General features: G+C 52.6%; 2 protein-coding genes across 3 annotated transcripts; one reads left to right on the forward strand and one right to left on the reverse strand.

The window, feature by feature from the left end:
* The first annotated feature begins 136 nt into the window (after positions 1-136).
* Positions 137-13,857, forward strand: RNF40 (ring finger protein 40). 2 transcript variants are annotated; one of them, XM_036279569.1, is made up of 20 exons: positions 137-223; positions 302-502; positions 891-1,058; positions 1,173-1,314; positions 2,137-2,343; positions 2,891-3,012; positions 3,136-3,282; positions 3,381-3,455; positions 4,207-4,326; positions 4,424-4,603; positions 4,799-4,934; positions 7,008-7,129; positions 7,219-7,646; positions 7,731-7,848; positions 7,971-8,120; positions 8,299-8,511; positions 8,589-8,714; positions 9,849-9,989; positions 10,098-10,199; positions 12,381-13,857. In XM_036279569.1, exons 2-20 carry the CDS (start codon positions 374-376, stop codon positions 12,555-12,557), a joined length of 3,003 nt encoding a protein of 1,000 aa, XP_036135462.1. In that variant the 5' UTR covers positions 137-223; positions 302-373; the 3' UTR covers positions 12,558-13,857. The 2 variants fall into 2 exon arrangements, with proteins under 2 accessions (XP_036135462.1, XP_036135463.1); XM_036279570.1 differs by having other exon boundaries at positions 158-185.
* A 4,549-nt stretch (positions 13,858-18,406) lies between these two features.
* ZNF629 (zinc finger protein 629) lies at positions 18,407-25,608 on the reverse strand. Its single transcript, XM_036280645.1, has 3 exons — positions 25,460-25,608; positions 22,932-23,039; positions 18,407-22,777 (listed from the first exon to the last, which is right to left on the reverse strand). Exons 2-3 carry the CDS (start codon positions 23,002-23,004, stop codon positions 20,238-20,240), a joined length of 2,613 nt encoding a protein of 870 aa, XP_036136538.1. The 5' UTR covers positions 23,005-23,039; positions 25,460-25,608; the 3' UTR covers positions 18,407-20,237.
* Between the last annotated feature and the right edge of the window lie 248 nt (positions 25,609-25,856).

Raw genomic sequence — 25,856 nt, forward strand, 5'->3', positions numbered from 1 at the left:
AAAGTGGAAGTGTTCAGGAAGAAACCAACGAGGACCCGAGAGGAGGGACAAAGCGCGACCAATAGAAACAGGAAATGCGCTTCCACCACATCCGGCACTGCCTCTGGCGCCTGCGCTCTGTGCTGGGGAGGCCGGTGATGTGCGGTGAAGTCCAAGATGGCGGCGCTGGGCTGATCCTCCCGCCGGTGAGGGGCCCGGCACCGGTGTGGGCGGGATGCAGCAGGTGTGTGCGGGGGAGTGGTGGTGGTTGGGGCTGCGGAGCACCAGTCGCGTCCACAGCTATGTTCTCCGTCTTCTGCAGGTGACACAAGTGCCGCCGCCTCCTGCCTGACATCCCTGGGGAGACCCAGCGCCGCTCCTTGCCGCCGCGGCCATGTCTGGGCCCGGCAACAAACGCGCCGCGGGCGACGGGGGCTCGGGGCCCCCAGAGAAGTTGAGCCGCGAGGAGAAGACCACAACCACGCTTATAGAGCCCATTCGTCTTGGGGGCATCTCTTCCACGGTTCGTGGGCTCCTGTTCCAGCCCTCACAACTTCACAGATTCCCAACTCTGTTCTCTGCCCAAATCGTCCAGAACCTAATGACAAGTTCCCTAACTTTAGCAGGATCTACTTTACAGAATACTCTGTTGAAAGAAACTGAGAACAGGACATCTACTTTCCCTTTACAGATAGGAAAACAGGCTCCCAGAAGGGTTAGAAAGACACCGAAGCAAACCCTTCTCACAACCAAAACACTTTCTGTGGGTGTCTGAGCCTCTTTAACCCTGTTAAGTTTGTTTGGGGATACTCTCCTCTTCCACCCATTCCATTTGCTTTCCTCTGTCTCCCTCTGTGATTGGTATCTGGGGCCATTTTACTTTCTCCTTGGCTCCTTTATTTCCTTGGTAGGAGGAGATGGATCTGAAGGTTTTGCAGTTTAAGAATAAGAAACTGGCAGAGCGGTTGGAACAACGGCAGGCTTGTGAAGATGAACTCCGAGAACGAATTGAGAAGCTGGAGAAGCGGCAGGCCACTGATGATGCCACACTCCTCATTGTCAATCGCTACTGGGCCCAGGTGGGTGCCCATCTACTTTCCAAGACCTGGCCTTGATCCAGTTCCAATTCTCAGACTTCTCTGCTGGGAAGCACCTGAAGGATTCATAACATTTTTGGTGCTTTCTCCCTTCAGCTGGATGAAACTGTGGAAGTCCTTCTCCGACACCATGAGAACCAGGGGGAACTGTCTTCAGGAACAGAGGCGCCTGGGAACCAGGAGGGACCGACACGTGATGAAACCCCTCTCACAGAGCCAGGGACATCGGAACTGAGGGGTAGGGCCAGAGCCCTAGGATCTGAGGATCCTAATTAAGTTCTGGGAACAGTTATGGAGAAGAAGGGACTTTGATATTAGGCTCCTGGATTCCCAGCCTCCCCTTTCACACATGCACACAACATTGATTTCATGTTTGGGCAGCATAGTACAGTGGGTAAAAACAGGCTTTGGAGTCTGAGCAACTTGGTTCATGGTGTTTTTTATGTTTTGACATTCGTTTAGTACAAAAAAGTATTAACATTAAGTGTTGATTATGTGTCTGGCATTGATCTAGGCTCACAAGAGACATAGATAAGCAAAGAGAAATACTGTCCCTGCCATTAGAGGAAGTGATTATAAACCATAAGTTAAAAGGATAGGGACCCCTGAACGGGAATTAGTGTGTGTGCACTTGTGCGTGGTTCTATTTTATTTATTGATTTTAGAGAGAGAGAAACTTCGATTTGTTGTTCTACTTATTTATGCATTCATTGGTTGATTCTTGTATGTGCTGTGATAAGGGATTGAACCCACAATCTTGGCATATCAGGATGATGCTCTAACCAACTGAGTTGCCCAGCCAGGGCCTGGTGTGGGTTCTAATTTGAGAAGGCTTACCTGGGGAAGTGATTGGGAGCTTTGTGGCCTTGAGGAAATTACCTCTCAAATCTCAGTTGTTTTGATTTCAAGATGGGGATAACAGTATACTACAGTTGTCAGTTGTATTGATTCAGTGAGCCATAGAGTGTTAAGGAGCTCAGTCTGGAACTTGGTGCAGAGCTGTGGTAACTGTTTAACTGCTGTTGTGTTATACTCATGAGTGACTGTCCATCCGTCTCAGAGATCCTGCCAGTGCAGCTGCGGCCCCCACTTAGTGAGCCAGCCTTGGCTTTTGTGGTGGCACTGGGCGCCAGCAGTAGTGAGGAGGTGGAGCTACAGCTGCAGGGCCGAATGGAGTTCTCCAAGGCAGCCGTGTCCCGTGTCGTCGAGGCCTCAGACCGCCTACAGCGCCAGGTGGAGGAACTCTGTCAACGAGTATACAGCCGAGGTTAGTGTTTTGTGCCACCACCTTAGATGTATCCATACTAGTTTGCATCTTTCTGATATCCCTTCCTCAATGCCTCTAGCCCAAAGGCAGCCAGAATTCTCCAAGAAATAAATCAGCCATGTTCTCATGGAAAGGGTTAAGTTGTAGATGGGGAATCCAGCTTTGATTTTTGTAGTTGAACTCTAAATTAGAGATGGGTGAGAGGAGTTGTTGATTCTGGCGGGGCACCCCCTTTTGACTGGATATCTTTTTTTGGAGCAATTTGCACAAATCTTAGTGGCAGTTGCTGATCCATAAGACATAGCAACAAAAGCCCAGGCTTTGTAGGCACACAGGCTTCTCCCAGCCTTAGTTCTGTCACTCCAGCCTTGGCATTCTGGGCAAATGGCTCTCCTCTCTGAGCTGGTTTCCTCTTTTGTACAGTGGGGATAAAGACTCCTGGCTTTGTCATTGTGGATCACTCTGGGCACATAGCAGACTCCAGAATGAGTTAGTATTTTTCCCCATTGCCCTGGACTTGACTCTGACCCGAGCCCTGACTTCCCAGGGGACAGTGAGCCCCCTGGTGAGACAGCTCGGGCACATACCCGGGAGCTGGGCCGTGAGAACCGGCGACTTCAGGACTTGGCCACCCAGCTACAGGAGAAGCACCATCGTATCTCATTGGAGGTGGGAATTGCGTTTTTGGGGGTGGGATTAGACCCAGGGTACGGTTTAGGTTAGGTGGACACCCAAGGATCACAAGGAACCAAGACTCTTCATCTAAGTATCTGCACTCTTCATTGTTCTTAGTACTCTGAGCTCCAGGATAAAGTGACATCAGCAGAGACCAAAGTCCTAGAGATGGAGACAACAGTAGAGGACCTGCAGTGGGACATTGAGAAGCTGCGCAAGCGTGAGCAAAAGCTCAATAAACACCTGGCAGAGGCCTTGGAGCAGGTGGGACTAGGGTGCTGTGTTAGATGGAGGCAGGGCTGGGTACTTAGAGTTTTAGATTCTTTCTTCCACACTCATTTATTTATCTTTTCTCTCCACAGCTCAACTCTGGCTACTATGTATCTGGGAGCTCCTCAGGCTTCCAGGGGGGCCAGATCACACTTAGCATGCAGAAGGTGAGCAGGCATCATTCTTCCTAGTCCCTCCCATAAAATTTTCTCTGCTCTTGAAATTCCCCACAGAATTATGGTCTCTGAGGCCCTTACCTGTCACTCATGCTGTTCTTTGTCATATTCACAAGTATGTTCAGTAGGTAATTGCTAAACATTAATTGCTAGGTACTGTGCTAGGAATCAGGCATATTGGAGAACAAAATAGACAAAAGTCAGAGCTTTCATGGAGCTCAGGTTCTAGTTGGAATCACTGAAAAAAAGTAAGTAAAATACTGTATCACTTTGTTATAAGTGCCACAAAGAAAAAGCATAGGCAATAGATAAATGGAAGTGTTGGAGGCGTTTGGAATTATTACTTGGATGGCTGAAGAAGTGCCTTGCTGAGACATACATTTAATCACTGTCTCCTTCCTCATTCTACCTTTGCTCTTTCAACTCTTAGTCATTATGCATTTTCTTGGTGTTGCGGGGATCATTATGCCATTTCCCTTTCCTTCAGCTTGCTCTCCAGGGCTTCCAGGAAGACTTCTCTCACTTCCTGTCAGTTACAAGCCTTGGTTCCCAGCATTGACCATGCAGTATGGAGTTTTCTTCCATTTGCCTGGGAGATCTTAGGAAAGTGCTTGGGTCTGGCTTGTCCTGGGGGCTTCAGGATACATCATTGCTACACATAAAAGAGCTTGAATGGGGTTTATGTGAGGGAAACATGCCTCCTGGCCTGTCCCTGACTCTCACAGCCCTTCCCATTCCACAGTTTGAAATGCTGAATGCAGAGTTAGAGGAAAACCAGGAATTGGCCAATAGCCGCATGGCAGAGCTGGAGAAGCTACAGGCTGAACTTCAGGGGGCTGTGCGGACCAATGAGCGCCTCAAGGTGAGCTGTGTTTGGGGCTGGGAGGGCCTAAGACTTCAAGGTTAAGGCTGAGCCCTGAATCCTTTCACTGATCACTTTTGGGCATCCCTGCCTTTAGGTAGCCCTACGGAGCCTTCCTGAAGAGGTGGTACGGGAGACAGGGGAGTACCGAATGCTGCAGGCCCAGTTCTCACTGCTTTACAATGAATCTCTGCAAGTGAAGACCCAGCTGGATGAGGCCCGGGGGCTGCTGCTGGCTACCAAGAACTCCCACCTGAGACATATTGAGCACATGGAGGTATGGCCCTGGAACAGGGATGGGGGTTGGGGGTAAGGGCCAGACCCTGAGGGTCATGGCATTCCTGGGTCAAGCTCCTGTATGCCTGCCAGGAGTCCCTTAGGAATAAATTATTATTAAGCCACTGAGGCCTCAGGTGGGGGTCTTGCCAGGGGTCAAAGGGGTTGTGTGGATCCTTAATAACTTGACCCACAGAGCGATGAGTTGGGGCTGCAGAAGAAGCTGCGCACAGAGGTTATCCAGCTGGAGGACACGCTGGCCCAGGTACGCAAGGAGTACGAGATGCTGCGCATCGAGTTTGAACAGAACCTGGCGGCCAACGAGCAGGCGGGTATGTGCTGAGGACAGGGTGGAGGTGGGCCTTATCTGGGATTGCTGAGCCCTGGTGAGGGGCTGCTGCTCATCCAGATGCAAGAGGTTTAACCCTTCTTGTCACAGAGCCTCATCGCCCTGTGGAAAACAGGTACCATACCGCTTGGCTCAAAGGCACAATAAGGGTAACAACCAGCTGAGATGGCTGATGGAGTAGAGTTATCAGCCCTGTCTATAGTTCTCTGGCTTTCTGGTGTCTCTCTGAAATAATTCATTTATTTTGGAAAGAGTTATTAAATACTACCTATGGCCCTGGCTGGTGTTGCTCAGTGGTTAGAGTGTTGGCCCAGGCACCGAAGGGTCTCAGGTTCGATTCCTTGTCAAGGGCACCTACGTGGGTTGCAGGTTCTATTCCCAGCCCAACTGGGGTGCATTCGGGTGGCAACCAATCAATGTCTCTCTCTCTCTCTCTCTCTCTCTCTCTCTCTCTGTCCCTCTCTTCCCTCTCCCTCCTCTCCCTCTTCTCCCCTCCCTCTCCCATTCCCTTGGGTGAGGATTAACAATAAAGTCAATCAGTAAATAAATATTACCTATGAGCCACGCTCTGTTCTACGCTTTGGGATTGTCCAGTGAACAAGACACAAAAAAAATCCCTGCTAGTGTGGAGCAAGTGTTATAATGGGGAAAGGCAGGCAATAAAGAAGAAGAAACTGAACATGTATTTTAGATAATGACAAATGTGCCAAGAAAAATAAAGCAAGGATGGAAGACAGGAAGTGTTAGGAGAAAGAGTATTTCAGTTTTGGATGGGGAATCCAGAGAAATGTATAACTGAGAAGGCGACATTTGTTTGAAAATCCAGAAGAAGCTCAGCTGGTGTTAAGTGTTGACTCATGGATCAAGAGGTCATTGGTTCTATTCCTGGTCAGGGCACATGCCTAGGTTTCAGGCTCGATCCCCAGTAGGAGGCATGATCAATGTTTCTCTCTCCCCCTCTCCCTTTCTCTCTAAAAATCAATGACAACATATTTAAAAAACAAACAAAAATTATTATTATTTTTTAATCCTCACCCGAGGATATTTTTCCATTTTTTGTACAGATAGAGTGGGAGGGAGAGAGAGGAAGGGAGAGAGAGAGAGAGAGAAACATCGACGTGAAGGGACACATCGAGTGGCTGCCACCTGCACAACCAACCAGGGCCGGGGACAAACTGCAACCGAAGCATGTGCCCTTAGCGGGAACCGAACCTGGGTCTCTCCGGACCGCAGGCCAACGCTCTAACCGCTGAGCCAAACTGGCCAGGGCACAAAAATTATTTTTTAAAAAAATCCAGAAGTAGACTAACTTAGTTTTGTGAATTTACAGTAATGTGTTCTTTTGAAGGAAATTTGAAATTATTTTAAAAAGTACATTAGCGCCCTGGCTGGTTTGGCTCAGCAGTTAAAGCATCAGCCCGCGGACCAGAGAGTCCTAGGTTCGGTTCCTGCTAAGGGCACACGCCTCAGTTGCAGTTTGTCCCAGCCCTGGTTGGGGTCGTGCGGGAGGCAGCCACTCGATGTGTCTCTCTCACATATATGTTTCTCTCTCTTTCTCCCACTCTCCCTCCCACTCTATGTAACCAAAAATGGAAAAATGGCCCTGGCTGGTTTGGCTCAGCGGTTAGAGCATCAGCCTGCAGTCCAGAGAGACCCGTGTTCAGTTCCTGCTAAGGGCACATACCTTGGTTGCAGTTTGTCCCCGGCCCTGGATGGGTCATGCGGGTGGCAACCACTTGATGTGTCCCTTTCATGTCGATGTTTCTCCCTCCCTCCCTCCCACTCTATCTGAACAAAAAATGGAAAAATGTCCTCCAGTGAGGATTTAAAAAAAAACAAAACGCATTAGCAGAAATAATATAAAGGCAGTATCAAGTTACTTTGGGGTCAATTTCTTTCAAGCCTATATAATTTGCTTTGATGAGATCATACTGTATAAGGCATCAGTTTTCCTCTTTGTATAATAGGAGTGATGGCTCTAGCTCCTCTTCCCCAATGAGGAGTTGAGCCCCTAACCAAGGGGCCAGTCTGATGTTCATTCCTGACCCTCCCCTAGGGCCCATCAATCGTGAGATGCGCCACCTGATCAGCAGCCTTCAAAACCACAACCACCAGCTGAAGGGGGATGCCCAGCGATATAAGCGGAAGCTGCGGGAAGTGCAGGCTGAGATTGGCAAGGTGAGAAAGGGGGCTGCCTGGGAGAAGCCTTGGCTAGACCCCAATGAGTACTGTCTCACTTCAGCCCTGTTTTCTCCTGTTCTTTGCAGCTCCGGGCCCAGGCCAGTGGCTCTACGCACTCTATTCCCAACCTGGGCCACTCAGAGGACGCTGGCCTCAGTACCCCAGCCCCAGGGAAAGAAGAGGGTGGGCCAGGCCCTGTCAGTGCCCACGACAGTAGAAAGGAGATAGCTTCAATGCCCATTGCCACCATGACTACCTCCTCAGCAAAGAAGGAGGAACTGGTCCCCTCTGAAGAAGATGCCCAGGCCTTAACCCCTGGATCCCAGGGCCCCTCTTCCCGGAGCCGAGAACCTGAGGCCAGACCCAAACGGGAGCTTCGGGAGCGGGAAGGGCCTGGCCTGGGACCCCAGTCTGTAGCCTCAGCACTTTCAAGAGCCGATCGGGAGAAGGCCAAGGTGGAGGAGGCCAAGAGGAAGGAGTCAGAACTCCTCAAGGGTCTCCGAGCAGAGCTCAAGTGAGGCCCTATTTTCTGTCTTCTTCCCACTTCTGCCAAGCAATCTCTAGCCCTACTCACTAAGTCCTCCTGTGCCTCCCTCAGGAAGGCCCAGGAAAGCCAGAAGGAGATGAAACTGCTGCTGGACATGTACAAATCAGCACCCAAGGAACAGCGGGATAAGGTGCAGCTCATGGCAGCTGAACGCAAGGCCAAGGCCGAGGTGAGGTCAGGTAGGGCCTGTGGGACATGCAGAGAGGCTACCCCAGAGGGTTCTGACCAAAGCAGAGCCCTAAATCAGCAGGAAGCTGTAATAGGAGAGTTCCTTCCTTCTGATGGCTGTAGGTTGATGAGCTACGGAGCCGTATCCGGGAATTGGAGGAGAGGGATCGCAGAGAGAGCAAGAAGATTGCAGATGAGGATGCCCTGAGGCGCATTCGTCAGGCAGAGGAGCAGATAGAACACCTGCAGCGCAAGTTGGGTGCCACCAAGCAGGTGCGAATCTCTTGTGGTCCTCTTGCTTCTGAATGTTGGGATTCCCACCCCTGCCGGGTGCTTCTAGCAAATGGCCTGGTTCCATTCTGTGGTTCTTTGCTGAGCCATGTTTTCCTGTGGTTTACCCATGGTCATCCTGTCCCTCTTCCACATTTCATCTTGTCCTTGCCCACTACAGGAGGAGGAGGCTCTGCTGTCGGAGATGGATGTGACAGGTCAGGCTTTTGAGGACATGCAAGAGCAAAATGGACGGCTGCTGCAGCAGTTGCGGGAAAAGGATGATGCCAACTTTAAGCTGATGTCAGAGCGGATCAAGGCCAATCAGATTCACAAGCTGCTGCGGGAGGAGAAGGATGAGCTGGGCGAGCAGGTTCTTGGCCTCAAGTCTCAGGTATGGTTACCCTGGGCTTACTGGGTGGAGCTGGAGAGGCAGGGGCTTCCCGGCACTGACTCTCTACCCATCCTCAGGTGGATGCCCAGCTGCTGACCGTGCAGAAGCTGGAGGAAAAAGAGCGGGCCTTACAGGGCAGCCTTGGAGGTGTGGAGAAGGAGCTGACATTGCGCAGCCAGGCCCTGGAGCTCAATAAGAGGAAGGTGAGGCCGGGCCTACGGGGAAAGCAACCTAAGATGCTGGCTCACAGCCGAAGAAGTCCAGCTCATGTGTCGGACACTTATCATGTTCCAGAACCTGTGCTGAGGACTTATCAGTCTCACAATAATCCTATGATGGTTTTTGTTGTTATCAGTGAGGAAACTGAGGGTCAGTATGCCAACTGACTTGCTCGAGAAAGAGCAGAACTGGGATTTGGTGGGTCTCCTTGGCTCCAGGACCCACATCTTGACCAGTGCATTGGTTAGCTATAAAATGGAGATGGTGGTTCCTGACACGTAATTGTATTAAAACTAAGAAATATCTAGCTCAACGGTAAAGGCTCAAGATTGACATTGATTTTTATTTTCTTTCCTCACCGGGCTTTTTTCTTCTGCTTCATTCATTCATTTAGGCAGTATTATATGTGCCCTTTCTATATATCTTAGACCCTGTGCCAAGTGCTAGGGAGACTCTGGGAACAAGAAGGTCCTATTGGAAGTGGGAAATTCCAGTCTTGAGGGACAGATAGCAAGTCAGAAATCCCATAGGTAAAATAGTATTATTACTGATCATAGTACGTCTTATGAAGGATAACTAACATGCTGTGTAAAAAAAATATAAAGTGTGCCTGGCTGGTGTGGCTCAGTGGATTGAGCGTTGTCTCGGACTGAGAGGTCCCAGTACGATTCCTGGTCAGGGCACATGCCCGGGTTACAGGTGATTGATGTTTCTCTCTCAAATCAATGTTTCTCTCTCCCTTCTTCCCTCTCTCCAAAAAATTTTAAAAGTCAATAAAAAACATTAAAAAATACATATGAAGTAACAATTGAGCTGAGGGAGTGGCAGGGGAAAAGTATGTGTTGGCGGAGTTGGTAGCAGAGGGACAAGCCCTGTGAAAGCTCAGAGTCAGGAGAAAGTATTATGTGGGTGAGGAACTGAAAGTGTCAGGAATGAGGAAGAAGAGGAGGAGGTGTGAGTTGAGAAGTCAGGAGGCAGGACCAGTTCCAGTGAAGATACTGGACTTGATCCCAAAGCAAGAATCACTGGAATGTTTGACACAAGCATCTGTGGACCATGGTGCCTAACTCTCTAGGCTCAGGCTAATGGTGCCCTCCTCCCTATCTCCCCCACCTCAGGCTGTGGAAGCAGCTCAGCTGGCTGAGGACCTGAAGGTGCAGCTGGAGCATGTGCAGACGCGGCTGCGGGAGATCCAACCTTGCTTGGCAGAGAGCCGGGCTGCTCGAGAGAAAGAGAGCTTCAACCTCAAGAGGGCTCAGGTGTGCCCATGGTCAGGGCAGGGTGGCCCAGGGTCACTGGTGTGGCCTGGGGTTGGGTGGTTCAGGATGCAGACCCATGCACTCAGCCTAGCCCCTGTCCTGCTTCAGGAGGACATCTCACGGCTGCGGCGCAAGCTGGAGAAACAGAGGAAGGTGGAGGTTTATGCAGATGCCGATGAAATCCTCCAGGAGGAGATCAAGGAGTACAAGGTGGGGCTGTGAAGCTAATTGTCCCCCATCAACCTAGGAATCTTAGGTGGAAGGTTGGTGAGAGCACTAAGTGGTAGTCTGGGGACCCCAGGAATAAGGTAGGATAGCAAAAAGCGGGCAGAAGCTGTTGTGGAGAATCAGACAACTGACCAAGAATTGTACACATATTGCAAGCCAGGCAAAGTGCCTGGCAAGGTGTGGGAGGGCTTGGAACTAGACCTAGTCTCAGATCTCTTGGAATTGACAGGGTGTTAGAGGAGGCAAGTAATTCTTCCATCTGAGTGATGAGCAGTGTGATGGCAGAGGCTAGAGGGGCTGTGGGAACTCATGGGAGGGGAGGCACTTAAACTAGCCCTAGGGGTCAGCAGGCTTCCTAGAAGGAATGTCATCCAAAAGAAACAAAGAATGAGTCAGAGTTGGCTGTGAGGAATGGGGACAAGAGGATTCTGGCAAATCGGAAGGCAGAGGTGAGGCCCCTAATTGAGAGAGGGGTGCTAGAGGACAGAGCTGGACATTGTTTAGAGGACAGAACATGGGTTTTGTGGTGAGCAGCAAGCCTGAGAACATTGGGCAGCGTCAGATCCTGAAACGTTTGACACAGGATCAAACGTGTGCCAGGTTGGCAATGTGGAGACATGAAAGGGTTCTAAACTAGAATGACATGGTCTGATTTGCTATTGAATTTGGGCTAGAGTAGGTAAAGACTAGAGGCAGGGAATTTGTTAAGCTATTGTAGTCACTGGGGCAAAACCTGATAGTGAGCTAGTCTAAGGTATTAGAAACAAGTAGAGTTAAGGAGATATTTAAGAGGCAGAAATGCTTAGATTCAGTGATGGATCGAATACATTGAGGGAGGCAGAGATACTGAGAACTCCTGCATACCTGATTTGAGAAACTGGGTGGATGATGAGTAGCACTTAGTGAGATTAGAAGACTGCGTAGGAATAGGGATGGTGAACAGTGTTCAAAGATGTTGAAAACAGGACATCTTGGGAGGCTGTCTGGGAAGGCACACAAAGCAAAAGGGGGGCAGGTCTAGCGAACAGGGGCTTGGGGAATTGTCAGCAGAGGCAGAAATGGAAGTAGGGTGTGTGGCATGAGAAGGGATGGGTCATTCTCCCTTAGGAACTTTAAAGCTTAAATGATGGGCAGAGGAAGAGAAACCTGTGGATTGGGAGGAAGGAGAGTGATATAGAGGGAATTGATAAGGGAAATCTTTGAAGGAGTCAGGGGTAAGCTGAATCAGAGCTGCCAAGTATGCAAATGGAGTGAGTGATGAGAGATGCCTCTTGAATTTGGCAGTTTTGCTGGGAATGGTCCTTGGGCAGGGTCTCGGAGGTCAAGGTCAGATTATCTGCACACTCACTAACTGGAGTGAAGAGAGGGCAGAAGGTGGGTTAGTAAATAGTAAATCTTTGAAATCATCTGTCCTTAAAGGGTCAGAGGCAGCTGGAAGCATCCGTGGTAGAGAAGGGAAGGATTTCTCAAGAGGAGATAGACTTTGGAGCCTGTCAAATGCTGATGGGTAGGGTTCTGAGAGCTAGGAAAGCAGGTGGTGGGCTGGGTTAGGATTTCAAGCAGAGCAGAGGAGGAACGTTGGGGAATGCTGAATTGAGGGAATTCCTGCTTGGAGTTGGAGGAGAGACCTGATGGCAGGTGGCATGTTTCAGGATAGGAACAGAGATTTATGAAACCTCCAGAGACCCACAGAAGGATATCTGGACAGCACCAGGGGTAGGCCCAGTTGAGGGTGGAGATAGCATATTTCTAGTGGCTCTGCCATGCCCAGCTGTGACTTTAGCAGGTGCAAGTGAAGTAGACAGTTGACTTAAGCTAGGATTGGGTTTTTCCAGAAAAGGTCAGAGGGAAAGGAGATAAAGCCCAAGGGCAAAGAAGCCTAGGCTGAGCCTGTGGGTCGCTGGCCTTAGAGGGAACAAGTGACCACTGGTCATCACTGCCCAGGTGAGAATCCAGACTGCTACTTTGTAACTTTGAGACTATCTTCTGAGTCTCAGTTTCCTCATGTGGAGAGTACTCATCCCCTCCTCCCAGGGTTATGGGGAGAGTTAGATGCAGCTGGCTATATGATGGCATAGTCGAGAGCACCTCCTGCTGTCAGCTTGGAGTCTGGGCAGAGTCAGGATTGTTCCTGAGCTGATCTGATACCTCTGCCTGCTCCAGGCGCGGTTGACCTGCCCTTGCTGTAACACCCGAAAGAAGGATGCAGTCCTTACCAAGTGCTTCCACGTTTTCTGCTTCGAGTGTGTGCGGGGCCGCTATGAGGCCCGCCAGAGGAAGTGCCCTAAGTGCAACGCAGCTTTTGGTGCCCATGACTTCCACCGTGTCTACATCAGCTGAACCTGTAATTCAGGGGACTTTGGAACACCCATGGACCCTGGGGGCTGTGCCCCCAGACCCTCCCCACCCCATATCCGGTGGCCCCACCCTCTGTTTTGGACCCTGTGGGCCCAGCCCCTTCCTATCTAGTTGGTTTGGGGTCCCCAGTGCATGCTAGTGGGAGTGGGATCAGCCAAGCTCAGTTCCACCTTTTTTCCAGTCAGAGCTGAGGCACCCGGCATGCAGGAAAGATCTGCAATGACACACCTAAGGGCCCAGAGCATCCAACTGAGCTTCCTGGAAATTGGCCCCAACCCTCCTCTCTCCCCACAGGCCCATCCCAGTCCTAAGGGAAAAATTCCCCAGGCTGTGACCTCCCGTGAAAGAGGAGGCTCACTACCTGCTTACACACCCACAAGTGAGGGCCAGAGGTGGGCCAAATTCCCAGCCCCTTGCTCCCTGCCCTTCAGGCCTGGGCAGAGCTTCCCCTCCATGGAGTTCCCTGGGCTCTTTGGTTTGGCTCTTGTGCTAAGGGCTTATATCCTCTTGTGTGTGGGGATGGGAAAGGGTAATGGTCCTCCTCCTCTGAGAAGCTCTATGGTTACTGCAGTCACCTTGCCCTTATTTTGGGAGTGCTGAACCAAGATTATCGATTTCAATTTCAATCAGGTCCCTCTCAATATCTACTCTCCCAAGCCCTCTTATCCCCACCTCATGCTTCCCAAGGCTTCAGTGGGTCCCCAGCCCTGACTGCTTTCATCCTGGTGGCCTTAACTGCAGTGGAGGCAGAACTTCCGATCATTCCAGGTAGAAGAGCTTCATCTAACCCTGTAACTGAGCCTGTACCCATGATGCCTGCTGTGCTGCCTGCCCAGCAAACTGGGCTGTGAAGGCAGCAGGCGGGGCCTGGAAGGTAGAGCTGAAGACAGGTGCATGAGTCCGTTCAGACTCAGCCTCTGCTCCAGAGATGTCTTGTATAGGCTGTGTGTTATGATTAAACATCCAACCCTCAGCCTGTAGCCAGGTTTCCTGCCCTAAACATGATCCTCTGCCCTGACCAGTTTAGCTCAGCGGTTAGAGCATCGGCTGGAGTACTGAAGGGTCACAGGTTCAATTCCCGGTCAAGGGCATGTACTTGGGTTGCAGGTTCAATCCCCTGCCTGGTTGGTGTCATAGGGGAGGAACCAATCGATGTGTCTCTCTCTCAACCATGTTTTTTTCTCCTTCCCTCCTTTTCCACTCTCTAAAAATCAATGGAAATGTATCTATCCTCTGGTGAGGATTAACAGCAAAAAACATAAAGACATGGTCCCCAATTTTAGCTGCTACACCTGTCCTCGCGCCTGCCCACCTCAACGCGTAGTTACCGTTATACCTAACGGCTGCCAGGGATTCCAGGCCCCTCCTCCCCTCCCACGGGGGAGTGCTGACCCTACTGGCCCCTTCCTTGGGCACGCCACACCCCTCGCAGTCATTGGCCGCTGGGATGCTGGGAAGCCTTCAGCTGCATCCTGGGAAATATAGTCCCTTATTGGCACATGGTGAGCAGGCCCTCACAAGGGAGCTCGGGTTCTTGGTTATGCTGGCCTGAGGCGGGCCTGCATCCTGCAGGCGGGGCCGCCCCAACAAATTCGCCGCCCCTCCCCCTCAGACGAGCAGATTGGGACACCTCAGCGGGTGACTTTCTTCATTGCAACTTGCGCTGGCGGCTAGCAGAGCTGGAGCCGTTTCGAGTGTCGAGGGGTATTTACGGGTTCAGCATGTTGTCGGGCCTTTGGAGATTGCCATCACTGAGGCTGTTCTGGGGCTCGCGCTAAGGCCTGTGCTGACTGGGATTGGTTCTGGAGCTGGCGTCGGGGCCATGGCCGCAGTCCCACTTTTGCGCGGTCCTGCAGACTTGGCAGTTGCGCCCTCACAGGGGCTTCCGACCTTGTCTGTCTGTGGGACCCACCTGGCGCCCAGGGTTTCGGCGGGGTCACAGCAGCCGGACCAGGTCGGACTGGAGACGGACACGCGGGCTACAGTGACTTCCTGCGCGGTGCTGGAGGTGGCGGGCACGCTCACCGAGGCACGGGCCGTGGCTGGAGATGGCATTGAGCCCCTGAAGAAATGTGCGTGGGCCCCGGGGGGTGGCAGCCGTGGCAAGGGTGGGGAAACGTAGTATATTGCATCATAGTGCGACTGTGTGCCCCTGAGAGGAGTATGGCGCCCTGAAGTGGGTCCGGGTCCGCGAAACTCTGACCCCCCACCCTCTTTCCAGGCGTCACCTCCATGTGGGCTCTTTAAGTACAAGTTACTACACATCATCTCCCCAAATAGCTTCCCTAGACCAGTCTCCGTAGCCAAGAGGAGCTAAAAACTCTTGTGAGTCTTCATACCTAATAAAGCAGGCATCAAACCACATTCTCAAGCTTAAGCCCAAGGGAATGGGATAAAGATGCCTGAATTTTAGTTATTGGAGCAAGCACTGATCCCATGGGAAGAACAGAGTAAATTCTCCATAAACTTGGGTTTGCAATAGCCTGCCCAGTGCTGGGAGGATCTACCTTAAGGGCTAGTCAAGCCCCTCCAGCCAATGGCTGTGATACCCTGGGTTCCTGGGAGAGTCAAGCCCAAACTGACTTTGTCCGGCCTCTTGGGGGTAAGCAGATGTTGTTGGCCTTCTGGTGAAAGTGCCAGTTTTAGCCAGAACTAGGGCTACTGTCTGTGACTGGCCACAGTGTCCAGTGGAGCATTTGGCATTGACCACTCTTCAGAACTTCCCTTGGGTCCTGTGGTGCTACACTCTCCTGGTTTTCCTCAAACTTAGTATTTTCTGCTGGTTCTCTTCCTAGACTCTCTCCTTTCTACTCTGCCACTCTTCCTCGGTATGTTTATCCACAGCCTTGGCTACAGCTAAGCTGCTAAGGCTCAACTCCTCCAGCCCAGTTCTCTTTCCTGAGGTCCAAACCTGGCATGGGGTGGGGGTGGAGGGTAAGATCATGTACTCCTTAAAAGTCCCCCAATGGTGCCCTATCCCTAAGCTCTTAAAGAACAAGATGCTTCACACTCTGGCCTCTGCTCTCTACCTTCAGTCCCCTTCCCTCAATTCTAAAACCACACCCAACTGCTGTGTACCTTCGATCCCCCACTCCAACCCTGGCCCCTACACATACTCTGTTGCTGCAACCCTCATTCCTTAGGTCATGTCCTCCAGCTAGTTTCCTGACCCCATGTTGTGGCAGGCACTGTGTCTGGGTCCACAGCCCCTGCTGTTAAGTCTGAACAAATCACTACTCCAGTGTTTTTGTTCTTTATCTGTAGTCTCCTAACTTTACTGAGGACTCCTGTGCTGAGACCAGTTCTGATGTACCTCAGTTGTCCCCAGGGCTGGGAACACAGAATGTAGGATAGCTTTCATTACCTCTCCATTAAAGGCAAGTACCTCTTTCTTTTCCCCTACCCCACCCTTGCTTTCCAGATGGGGAAGAGGAAGGCGAGGCAGAGAGCCTACCCTGGGAGTCTGGGTAGAGAAGCACAGAGATGATGAGGAGACAGCTTCCTGGCTGGAGCAGGAGGCTTCTGGCAGACTGGGGCAGAGGCAGGTGATGGGTTAGAGCAAGTTTTTTTTTTTTTGTACATACCCCTAGTGGGAACCGAACCCAGGACTCTGGTCCACAGGCCGATGCTTCAACCGCTGAGCCAAACCGGCCGGGGCAGGTTAGAGCAAGTGTTGACCTCAGGCTTTGGCCATGACCAGGCCTAGGCCCAGGAGGTAGCAAAGAGGTAAGCCTGGCATTGAGGATTCGTTGGAGCAGCCCTGCCTGGCCCAGTGTGGATCCCAGACAGGCCCAACAATGGAGGAGAGGCTTGGTTCGGTATAGAGCCTGCTCCTGGACATTCTGGTTTCCCTCTCTGCCTTGCTGTGGATCTTAGGCAAGTGGCTGCCCTTCTCTGAGCCTCAACCTCTCCACATAGGGTTATGGACTACAGCCTGAGTGAGATGACAAGCCAGGTCTCCTGCGCCACCTCTCCTCAGAGTCTAGGAAGCTGTGGTCCAGATAAAGGGCAGAACCACGTCCAGGACCCAGGTGTACCTGGGAAGGTGGCCTCCAGCTTTTGGAACTTGATCTTTGGAGCTTTCTCATGTGGCAGTCTGGGGAGGGGGCAGGTATTGTGGCCAGAGAGGCCTCGCTGGAGCTGCACAGCTGGACCTGAGCCAGCCAGAGTCACCAGGCAGTCAGTCACCCAGCAGTCAGGAGGATGTGCTGGTGCCAAAGCCAGACATCAATCAACAACAGCTGCTTGGCTCTGCCACCCTCAGAACGTTTCTCCCAAGGGTATGGATTTTAAAACTCAATAAACCTTCATTAGCATGCATGGGGTGGGATTTCAGGGTTTTTGGAAAAGGGTGGCCTGGAGCTGGCCTGAGCTTTTGAGGTTATATGTGGACTGTGGCTCTGGGAGAGGGCAAGCGCTTTGAGCTTGCTCTAGGATTCAAAGAGAAGACAGAAACACCCGGGAAATCTTATTCCCTTTATTCTCTTCAACTAATCAACATGACCACCGGCGACACAACACTGTTATTGACACACAACACTCAAAAGTGGGGCCTCTCTTCGCTCTAGGACAAGTTAGGTGAGTGGGGCTTCCCTAATGAGGGCAAAGGAGTCTGGGGGCTGCTCACCTCAGGGGCAAGTGTCATGGAACCCCACCTCTTGACTCGGTTTCAAGTTTCCCAATAATTCAGGATTTATGCCCAGTTCTTTCGAGTTCCCATCTGACCTCCATATCCATAGCAGCTTCAAGTTTCACCGTAAGCTCAGATCAGTTTCTGTTCTTCCCTCCGCTTTCAACAATGACTGTGACCCTATCTGTTGGGCTCCTCAGCTGGGGCACTTCTGAAGTCAGGCCTGTGTGGAGTTGGACAAGAGGCCTTCCGGAATGAGCTGGGCCTTTGTCTGAGCTGGTCAGAGGGACTCGGGACACTGCCACCTCCCCCAACCAGTTCCCTGCTTAGTTCCTCAAGATGTAGCTTCTGGGAGGGAAGCACCTGGCTAAAGGAATTAGGTGAGGTGAGGTCATACCCCAAAGGTCTCCGATTCTGCCCCTTTCCTGCCACAAAACCCCAAACGCCAACTCATTGTATCCACATCATCCATTGAAGCAACCCCGGCCCTAACCCAGCCCTACAACATGCGAGCATCCCACTACATAATGCTACACCCAAGTCCTCAACAGACCCGCAGTCAGCCTTTGACCACACTGACCACCTGCCCCCGGACTGGCCCCCGAGCCTCGAAGGCTGCTCCCCAGGACTCTTCTGGAGACAGACTTCAGACCTGTTCTGAGGGTTCTGCTTCTAGCTTTAAAAGGGGTTTGTCTACAATTGGAGTTTCTTTCTGCTACCATCTTAGAGGGAAAAGAATCTGCTTTGATTTGGAGGACTGTGTCCTATTCCTCAGTCTCACGGGGACACCCCCTTTGTGGACGCTTCTGTCAGCAGAGCTTCAGCAGGCAGGCTCCTCCCCTCAGTAGTGCTTTCCCACCTGGCACTGGAGTCAGGTGGGGCTTTAATGCAGATGATAAAAAGGGTTTCCTCACAATCATGCAATGCCTGCCTTCTCCTCCCCAGCAGGCCTACAGGGTTCTAGATTTTGATCCTTTGAATTTGAGGGTTATCCCTTTGGGGGCAGGGTAGATAAAAGGTGAAGGACTTTCACCTTTTGAACTTCAGGTAATGAAATTAGAGGTCTCTTCCACAGCTTTGTACGATGCCAGGTCACCCCCTCCAGGGATGTGACTCCTAAAGGGGGCCATCTCACCTGGCATGTTGGTTCTTACTCCAGGACCACAGTGCATTACTGGTGCCCTCATGGGTCAATGGGTATTTCCTTTGGAAAGAGTCTCCAGGGTTAAGGGATGGGTTCTTGTTACAGATGTTTCAAGAGTTTTCTCCAACCATTTTAGAGGGCAACAGTCTCTCCCCTGCCACACACACCCAGTCATGTAGCGGGTTTCTCTGGGTTAATAAGTGTGTAACTGTGTGGTGTGTGAGGACAGGAGATGGGTCTGGCAGGGGTGTGGTTCTCATCTTTCCATTTCCCTCTGAAGGTTTCTGGCTAAGGAGGAGAGGAGCCGAGTGGGTGGAATCCGTCCCTTCCCAAGACCACAATCAGGCTGGGTTGTCACAACCTCAGAGGGCTCCAGGCACCGGGGTGAGGAAGGTGGTCAGGACTCCATATACTCTTCTGTGGGTGTTTGGACACCCATCACTATGTGCAGGCTGGTACATCCTGCCAGCAGCCTTGTTGCTATCAGCTCAGGAGACAGGTTTAAAAGTAGGTTGCTGGCTCTATTCAAAGCTCTCTATTCTGTCAAGTTGCTGTCCCTTGTTGCCACAGAGGACCTACGTGTGGCTCTTGTTGACTTGGAGAAGAGCAGTCTAGGGAGGATTTAACCACACATAGGCCTTGAGTCTCTGAAGGGCTTTATTCTTTGGAGGTCGACTAGCAGCAGTTCTCCCTCTCCACTGAGGACAGAATTCGAGGAAACGGGCTGCCACTGCAGCAACACTGGTGGCAGCTAGACTTCAGGAGGAACCTGACAGTGAGACCTGAGATGTAGCAGGAGGGACCCTCCATCCCTGGAGGCCTCTCAGAACATTAGTCCCCAGGAAAGGGTCATCCTGCCTGGCTGGGGAGGACCTGGCAGCCTGGCTGGGGACTGCTTGCACTTGCAGTTTAACAAGCTCCCAGTAACCTGGAAGACAACCTGGAAGACAGCCTGGAGTTTGCTGGGTTCCGTCTGAAGTTTCTCCACTTGGTTTCCTTCCCTCAAAGCAGTCTAACAGAATCCCCCCACTTTTCCCTCTATATTTTTGTGGTGGTTCCCCAGTATTCTTACACTTAAAGTTTTTATGCACCACAAACTTCGGCCTTTAAAAAGGTGCAACATCATTTTTTTTTTTCCTTCCCCATTTTTGGCTTCTTTCTGATAAGGAATCCCATGGGCCTCTTCTCTCACACACACAATTCATCTAGGACTGGTCTTGTACCCTGAGGAACCCCCAGTGCAATGAGCTGGACCTTTTCTTCCTAGTTCCTGGGTCATTCTCCTCTGGGGGTCTGAGGGCTCCTCATCACTTATTTTTCTCCTTTGTTTTCTTCCTTTTCCAAGTGCCACCCAATTCCCACACAGTGTAATTGTCCAAGGCTTCTGGGATTGAGTCTCCCTCCCATATGATAGTAAGAGAGAACACTGTGGAACAAGTTCATGGGAGGTTCTACACCTTCTGAGGGTCACTGTTTCCAAGTCAATGCCATTGCTATATTCCCTGCACTTCCCCGACCCTACAGTTTCACAAGGATTTCAGTACAGTTTTATAGGGTTGTCTAAAGACATATTGGGACCTCATCCTACAATTAATAGGGCTTTTATCCACTATGGTTTATAGGGATTTTCTGCTACAGACTTAAAGGGCTTTTTTTTCCTACATATTTATAGGGTTTCTAACCCAGTTTTTCTCTACTGCATTATAAGTGGCTCCCACCAACAATTTATAGTTTCTCATCACTGATGTAAAAGCACTATTTTTACCCAGGGTCCTTTATCCTTTGCATCTCTACAATCTGATAGGGTTTTTTTCCTTTTCTCGCAAAATATGTGAGGAGATCCAGTGTTCCTCTCAGGAGAGAGAGATCCCTGGTCTCCAGACCCATTTCACAGGGTGACCCCTGGGTGGCAGCTCCTATGAAGAAGGAGGGCTGCAACCTCTGTAAAGCCATCTCCACACTCGGGACACAAATAGGGCTTTTCTTCCAAGAGGGTTTTTGAGGTTTCCCCTTCCCCATGGCTACTGCTCCCTGTAGGGGTAGGGGTGGGGGTCTCCCCTTCACCTTCCTGGCTTGTGGACAGGGTGACTGGCTCTGGAAGGGGGTCTTCGGGTCTGGGGGACTTTTCTTGGGTGTGAGTTTCCTGGTGCCGAATGAGGGCCAGGCGATCCAGGAAGGAGGCCCCACAATCTGAGCAGCTGTAGGGTCTGGCCCCCAGGGGGCTCCTGAGGTGCGCGAGGAGGACAGAAGAGCTCTTCCCCCGCTCTGGACTCTTCTGTGGTTTCCCACCTGCATGGACTTTCTGGTGCAGCAGCAGCTCAGAGCTGAGGCCAAAGCTTTTTTTGCACTCAGGGCATTTAAAAGGCTTTCCACTTAGGAAGGGACTGGGCCCAGCCCCTTCTGCTAAACCAATCCTATAATCAGGAAAAAGAAAGGGTTTCTCGTTGCCGTGGGTGAGCTGGTGTTGGAGGAGTACAGCCCGATCTAGAAAGCTTTCTCCACAGTGGGAACAAATGTAGGACTTGGAAGAGAGCAGGCTCAGCCTTTGGCTGGGGCTCTCCTGCCCCTCAGGCATTTTAAAGGGCTGTCCTGAGGGGTCAGCTCTGCCCTCAGAAGCACCTGGATAAGAATTCCCTCCGAAAGGGAGCCTGGGAGGTCGGAACTGAGGAGGCTTGGGAGCTGGGTGTGTGATGAGGCCATCTGAATTTTTGTAGGGATTTTCTCCAATGTGGATCCTCTGATGCTGCATGAAAATGCCCTCGTCGTTGAACCCCTTTCCGCAGACAAGACACTTGTGTGGTTTGGCTCCAGGGGGCGGGGTTAGCAGGGCTGGGTCCCCAAGCCCCAGCAGAGTGTCGCCCTGAGCTCTCCGGGCTGGGGTCTTCCCTCTTTCATGGATCACCCGGTGCTGCTCCAGCTCGTGTGCCTCCAGGAAGGCCTTCCCGCAGTCGGAGCACACAAAGAGGTTCTCATCCATGTGCGTGCGCACGTGCGTAATGAGGTTTGAGCTCTGGCTGAAGCTCTTGCCGCACTCGGGGCACTTGTAGGGCTTCTCGCCCGTGTGAGTGCGACGGTGCTGGATGAGATGCGAGCTGCGGATGAAACTCTTACCGCAGTCGGAGCACTTGTAGGGCTTCTCACCCGTGTGAATACGCTGGTGGCGGATGAGCGTGGAGCTCATGATGAAGCTCTTGCCACAGTCGGCACAGATGTAGGGCCGCTCACCACGGTGGATGCGCTGGTGGTTGATGAGGTTGGAGCTGACGCTGAAGCTCTTACCGCACTCGGGGCACTTGTAGGGCCGCTCGCCCGTGTGCGTGCGCTGGTGCCGCAGCAGCGTGGCGCTCAGCGTGAAGGTCTTGCCACAAACGGGGCACTTGAAGGGGTCCTCGCGCAGGTGGGTCCGCTGGTGCTTGATGAGGGTGGAGCTGTGGCCGAAGCTCTTGCCGCACTCGAGGCACTCGTAGGGCTTCTCGCCGGTGTGCGTGCGCTGGTGCTGCGTCAGCTCCGAGCTCTGGATGAAGCTCTTGCCGCACTCCGTGCAGCGGTACGGCTTCTCGCCGGCGTGGATCTTCTGGTGCTTGAGGAGGTTGTGGTTCTGGCCGAAGCGCTTGCCGCACTCAGGGCACTTGTAGGGCTTCTCGCCCGTGTGCGTGGCCTGGTGCTGGATGAGGTCAGAGCTGCGGTAGAAGGCGCGCCGGCACTCGCCGCACTTGTACGGCTTCTCGCCTGTGTGTGAGCGCTGGTGCTTGATGAGGTTGGTGCTCTGGGTGAAGGCCTTCTCGCACTCGGTGCACTTATAGGGCTTCTCGCCCGTGTGTGTGCGCTGGTGCTGCACCAGGTTGGAGCTCCAGCTGAAGCATTTGCCACAGTCTGGGCACTTGTAGGGCTTCTCGCCGGTGTGTGTGCGCTGGTGCTGCACTAAGTGCGAGCTCTGAGTGAAGCTCTTGCCACACTCGGAGCACGTGTTGGGCCGCTCGCCCGTGTGGATGCGCTGGTGCCGCAGCAGCTTGGACCACTGGCTGAAGCTCTTGCCGCACTCGTTGCAGATGTAGGGCTTCTCAGCCCCAGAGGGGCGGCCTTGCACGAGCTCACGCAGGCTGGACTCATTGGCAGGAATCACCGGGGGACTGTTCCAGGTGGTCAGGGTCCCCCACTGCCAACTGGCCTCACAGGCCTTGGTCCAGTCAGACGGGGTAGGGACTACCTCCGGGGTTGGGGGGTCAAGAGGAGTCTGGTGGTCCAAGGGGTTGGGGTGACCCAGTGGAGTTGGGGGATCCTGGGGGACTGAGGGATCCTGGGAGGGTCTCTCCAGGGGCATCTCTGGTGGGTCCTTGAATTCTGGACTCTGAGCTGGATCGCCCAAGATGATCTCCTCCCCAGAACTTTCCTGCTGAGGGCTCTCCTCTTCGTTCCCACTCTCGGCACCTACAGAGAGAAAGGGAGTCTCCAGCCCCCATCTCCTTTCAGAACAGGGGGTCGGTTTCTCTTCCCCCCCCTGGGTTTCCCCCAGAGTCTGGGCCCCTCCCTGAACTGGGGCCATTGTTTTGTCAGGACTGCAGTCCCTTCTTGTGCCCCTCACCTCTGTGAGCATCATTAGGGCTCTGGTCAGGACCCCGCAGCTCTGGGCCCCACAGCACTGCTTCAGGCTCCATCCCAGAGCTCAGGGCGGCCCAGCGTCCCAGGGACCCTGAGGGAGAGAAAGGAGCACACAATGGGAGCTGATCTCTGGCTTTTGTTTTTAACTCTCCACTTGCCCAACCCCCCAGCTCTCATTTCTCTTTCTGTAACCTTCAGTCTCCTACCAACCCATTTTTCTGGGCATTAGTTTTCACTGTGCTTACCCATCCCACCCCCACAGGCCTGATTCCTGATTCAGACCTTAAGAACACAACTAAGCATGTAGGTGAATGTAAGAGTATAATTAAAAGCTCATCAGTCATAACCCTTTGAACCCAGACTGGGGGCTGGAGAGGTAACTGACACCCACAGGGGAAGTGGCTCTCACCTACCCTATGATGCCCAGAGGCTGGGAAACCTGTTATTTTGCTAATCAGAAGAAGCTCATTAAGACTCTTAATTTCCCTCCTTAATGGGGCTGCTAATTGGGACCAATAAACATTCCTTAAGAGCCTCACAGAGAACTGAGACTGCCTGGAACACTGAAAAAAGTTAGAAAAAGAAAGAAACCGCTGATTTTCCTGAGGCGACAGGGGCCCTCCAAAAGGACTGGGGCACTTTCCGGTTACCAAGCACAGAAAGGTCAGGCCAGTTTAGGGGGAGGGGGCATTTAAAGCCACTATGGGCTTGTGCAGGAACGACCTTGAGAGGAAACTGAAAAGGAAAAGAGCCAGAAGTGTGTGAAGACCACTAGCAGCTGACATAATACCTGCTGTGGTGTCCTCATTATCACTCAATCTTCCACAGTCCTCAGGAATCAGATTGTCCATTTTACAGATTAGGAAATCAACCCTCAGGGAGATATGTCTCCAAGGTCACAGGCCGGGAAGTGACATAGAAATGCAAGGTTCTGTGTCTGGCTTGCCCCAGCGTCTGAGAGAGGAAGATGACCTTGGGAGTCATGTGAAACTCATAAATGTGGGCTGCTGGCAGGGACAGGTGATGAGGAAAGCTCAGAGGCAGCCTACTTGCCATGAGAATGGGATGGAGAAAATCCTGGGACCAAGAGGTCCTTGGCTGTAAAAGGGGAGGTTTCAGAACAGTTCTCCCCAGTGAGACCCTTCATACCAGCTCCATTCTGGCCCTCGTTCTGTACTGTTTGCTCTGTTTCCTTGCTCCTGTATGCTGTGCCTAGGACGATGCCTGACACAGAACAGGTGCTCAATACATTTTGTTGAATGATCGAAAGAAGAATGAGATGCCCCTTGCTCCTGGAAAACCTGTTTGTCCAATGCCTTCAAAGGTCAATCAGCAAGGGGATGGCAGCAAAGAAACAGTTCAGAGTGGCCTCCTGGTAGAACACAGCCAGCTCACTCCATAAAGGGTGAGACGATTTCAGCACAAGGGAATAGGACCATTGGAGCTAAGTGCTAGGAGCAGTTCCACAATGTTGAGACCCTTAAGAGAGTCCCTGGGGAAAGCCTGGGCTTTGGGTGGCTGAGTGGGACAGGGACTATGTATATGGGGCAGTGGTGCAGGCAGACATGGCTAGGACTCAAGAGGAGGCAGCTGGGAAGTAACCCAAGTGAAGTAGGAGCTAGCTGAACCCTGCTATAGCAGCAGGGGAGTCAGGAGTTAGATTTTAGGAAGTAAATTAATTTCTTCATTTCTGTAGCTCCTTAGGGAATGAGAATCCCCTCCCCCATCTGTAAGTGTCTTTGGGGGAGGTGGAAGCAGGCACCTCTGCCACACTGAGGCTGCCTGTTCTGAGGAGGCCTGGAAGGGTGCCCTGCTGTTTGCTGAGGACAGGTAAGACCTTGATTATTTCCAGAAATTCAAGTTCAGCGTTCCAGAGGAGAGGGAAGGGGTTAATGACAAGGCCTCCGTGGAGTATGAAAGTGGGAAGACCCAGCGAGGCAAGAAGTGCTTGAAGCTGACCTAGGCCCAAGCTCCAGACCTCGGACCTTGAGCCAGTCCCACTGCGGAGGGAGGGAGAGACGGAGGAGGGGAAAAGGCTGCCTCCAAGAGAGGTGTGGAGAGGCGCCCAGGGTGACCCTTAAGTGGAGACAGCAGTGGGCACGCAGCCATCCTGGTCCTCGGGCCCCCCACGGCTGCACCAACCCAGACCCTGGACTTTAGCTCCAGTTGGTCCCCGCCACCCTCTCTCGGTTGCCAGCTTCCAGCTCCGGGCATCCTCCGCCTCCCAGGCCCCCAGGATTCCCGGCGGGCTCGCAGCCCCCAGCCCGGCCGGGCGGTCGAATTCCCTCTTCCCAGAATGCTCACGCCTCCCCTCCCCCACAGCCAGACCCTCGCGCTCTTCCCAGAATCCTCGGCCTCTGCCCCCCTGCCCGGCCCCCAGCCCTACCCCTGCGACCAGGGGCCGGGGAGGGGGCTCAGGCCCGGGGCCACCTGCCTCCCTGCCCCATTGTTCCCGGGCCGCGTCCCGGGCCCTGCGGGCCACCCTCAGGAACCCAGGCGTCCCCAACTCACGGCTCTGGGGTCTGGGAAAGGCGGAAGGCAGAATCCAGCCCCAGGGGACTTAACCCCTTGAATGCCCTGCCTGGGGGGTGGCGGGCTAGATGCCGAGGACTCTGGGGTCCTTCTCAAGGGGTGATCCCAGGCTGAGGACCCGGGGACCAGTTCAGGGTGACTGGGACGGAGCAGGAAGTGACCCCAGCTTCCCGGGTCCCTCTAGCCTGGAGTCAGAGCATCAGCTCTATGGGATTTAACCCTTTGCCTCCCACAGCCTGGGAAAAAATGAGGCCGGGGAGCAGGGAGGTAGCCGAGACCATGCCCCGCTTTATGTCTCCAGTGGGAGCAGAGTCTCCGGGAAATCCAGTGCCTGTGAGGGTCTCCGGATTTCTGGCCGCTCTCCATTTCTCAGGCC

This window comes from Molossus molossus, unplaced genomic scaffold (assembly GCF_014108415.1).
Source record: "Molossus molossus isolate mMolMol1 unplaced genomic scaffold, mMolMol1.p scaffold_m16_p_3, whole genome shotgun sequence".
Taxonomy (NCBI): domain Eukaryota; kingdom Metazoa; phylum Chordata; class Mammalia; order Chiroptera; family Molossidae; genus Molossus; species Molossus molossus.

What these genes read in the sequence shown, in the direction of transcription:
- RNF40 (XM_036279569.1), top strand. Translation starts at nt 374, where the DNA reads ATGTCTGGGCCCGGCAACAAACGCGCCGCGGGCGACGGGGGCTCGGGG. An exon ending in TCACACTTAGCATGCAGAAG is followed by an intron (nt 3,456 to 4,206) that starts GTGAGCAGGCAT and finishes CCCATTCCACAG; the next exon opens with TTTGAAATGCTGAATGCAGA. An exon ending in TCAACCTCAAGAGGGCTCAG is followed by an intron (nt 9,990 to 10,097) that starts GTGTGCCCATGG and finishes GTCCTGCTTCAG; the next exon opens with GAGGACATCTCACGGCTGCG.
- ZNF629 (XM_036280645.1), bottom strand. Translation starts at nt 23,004, where the DNA reads ATGGAGCCTGAAGCAGTGCTGTGGGGCCCAGAGCTGCGGGGTCCTGAC. An exon ending in CCCTAATGATGCTCACAGAG is followed by an intron (nt 22,778 to 22,931) that starts GTGAGGGGCACA and finishes TTCTCTCTGTAG; the next exon opens with GTGCCGAGAGTGGGAACGAA.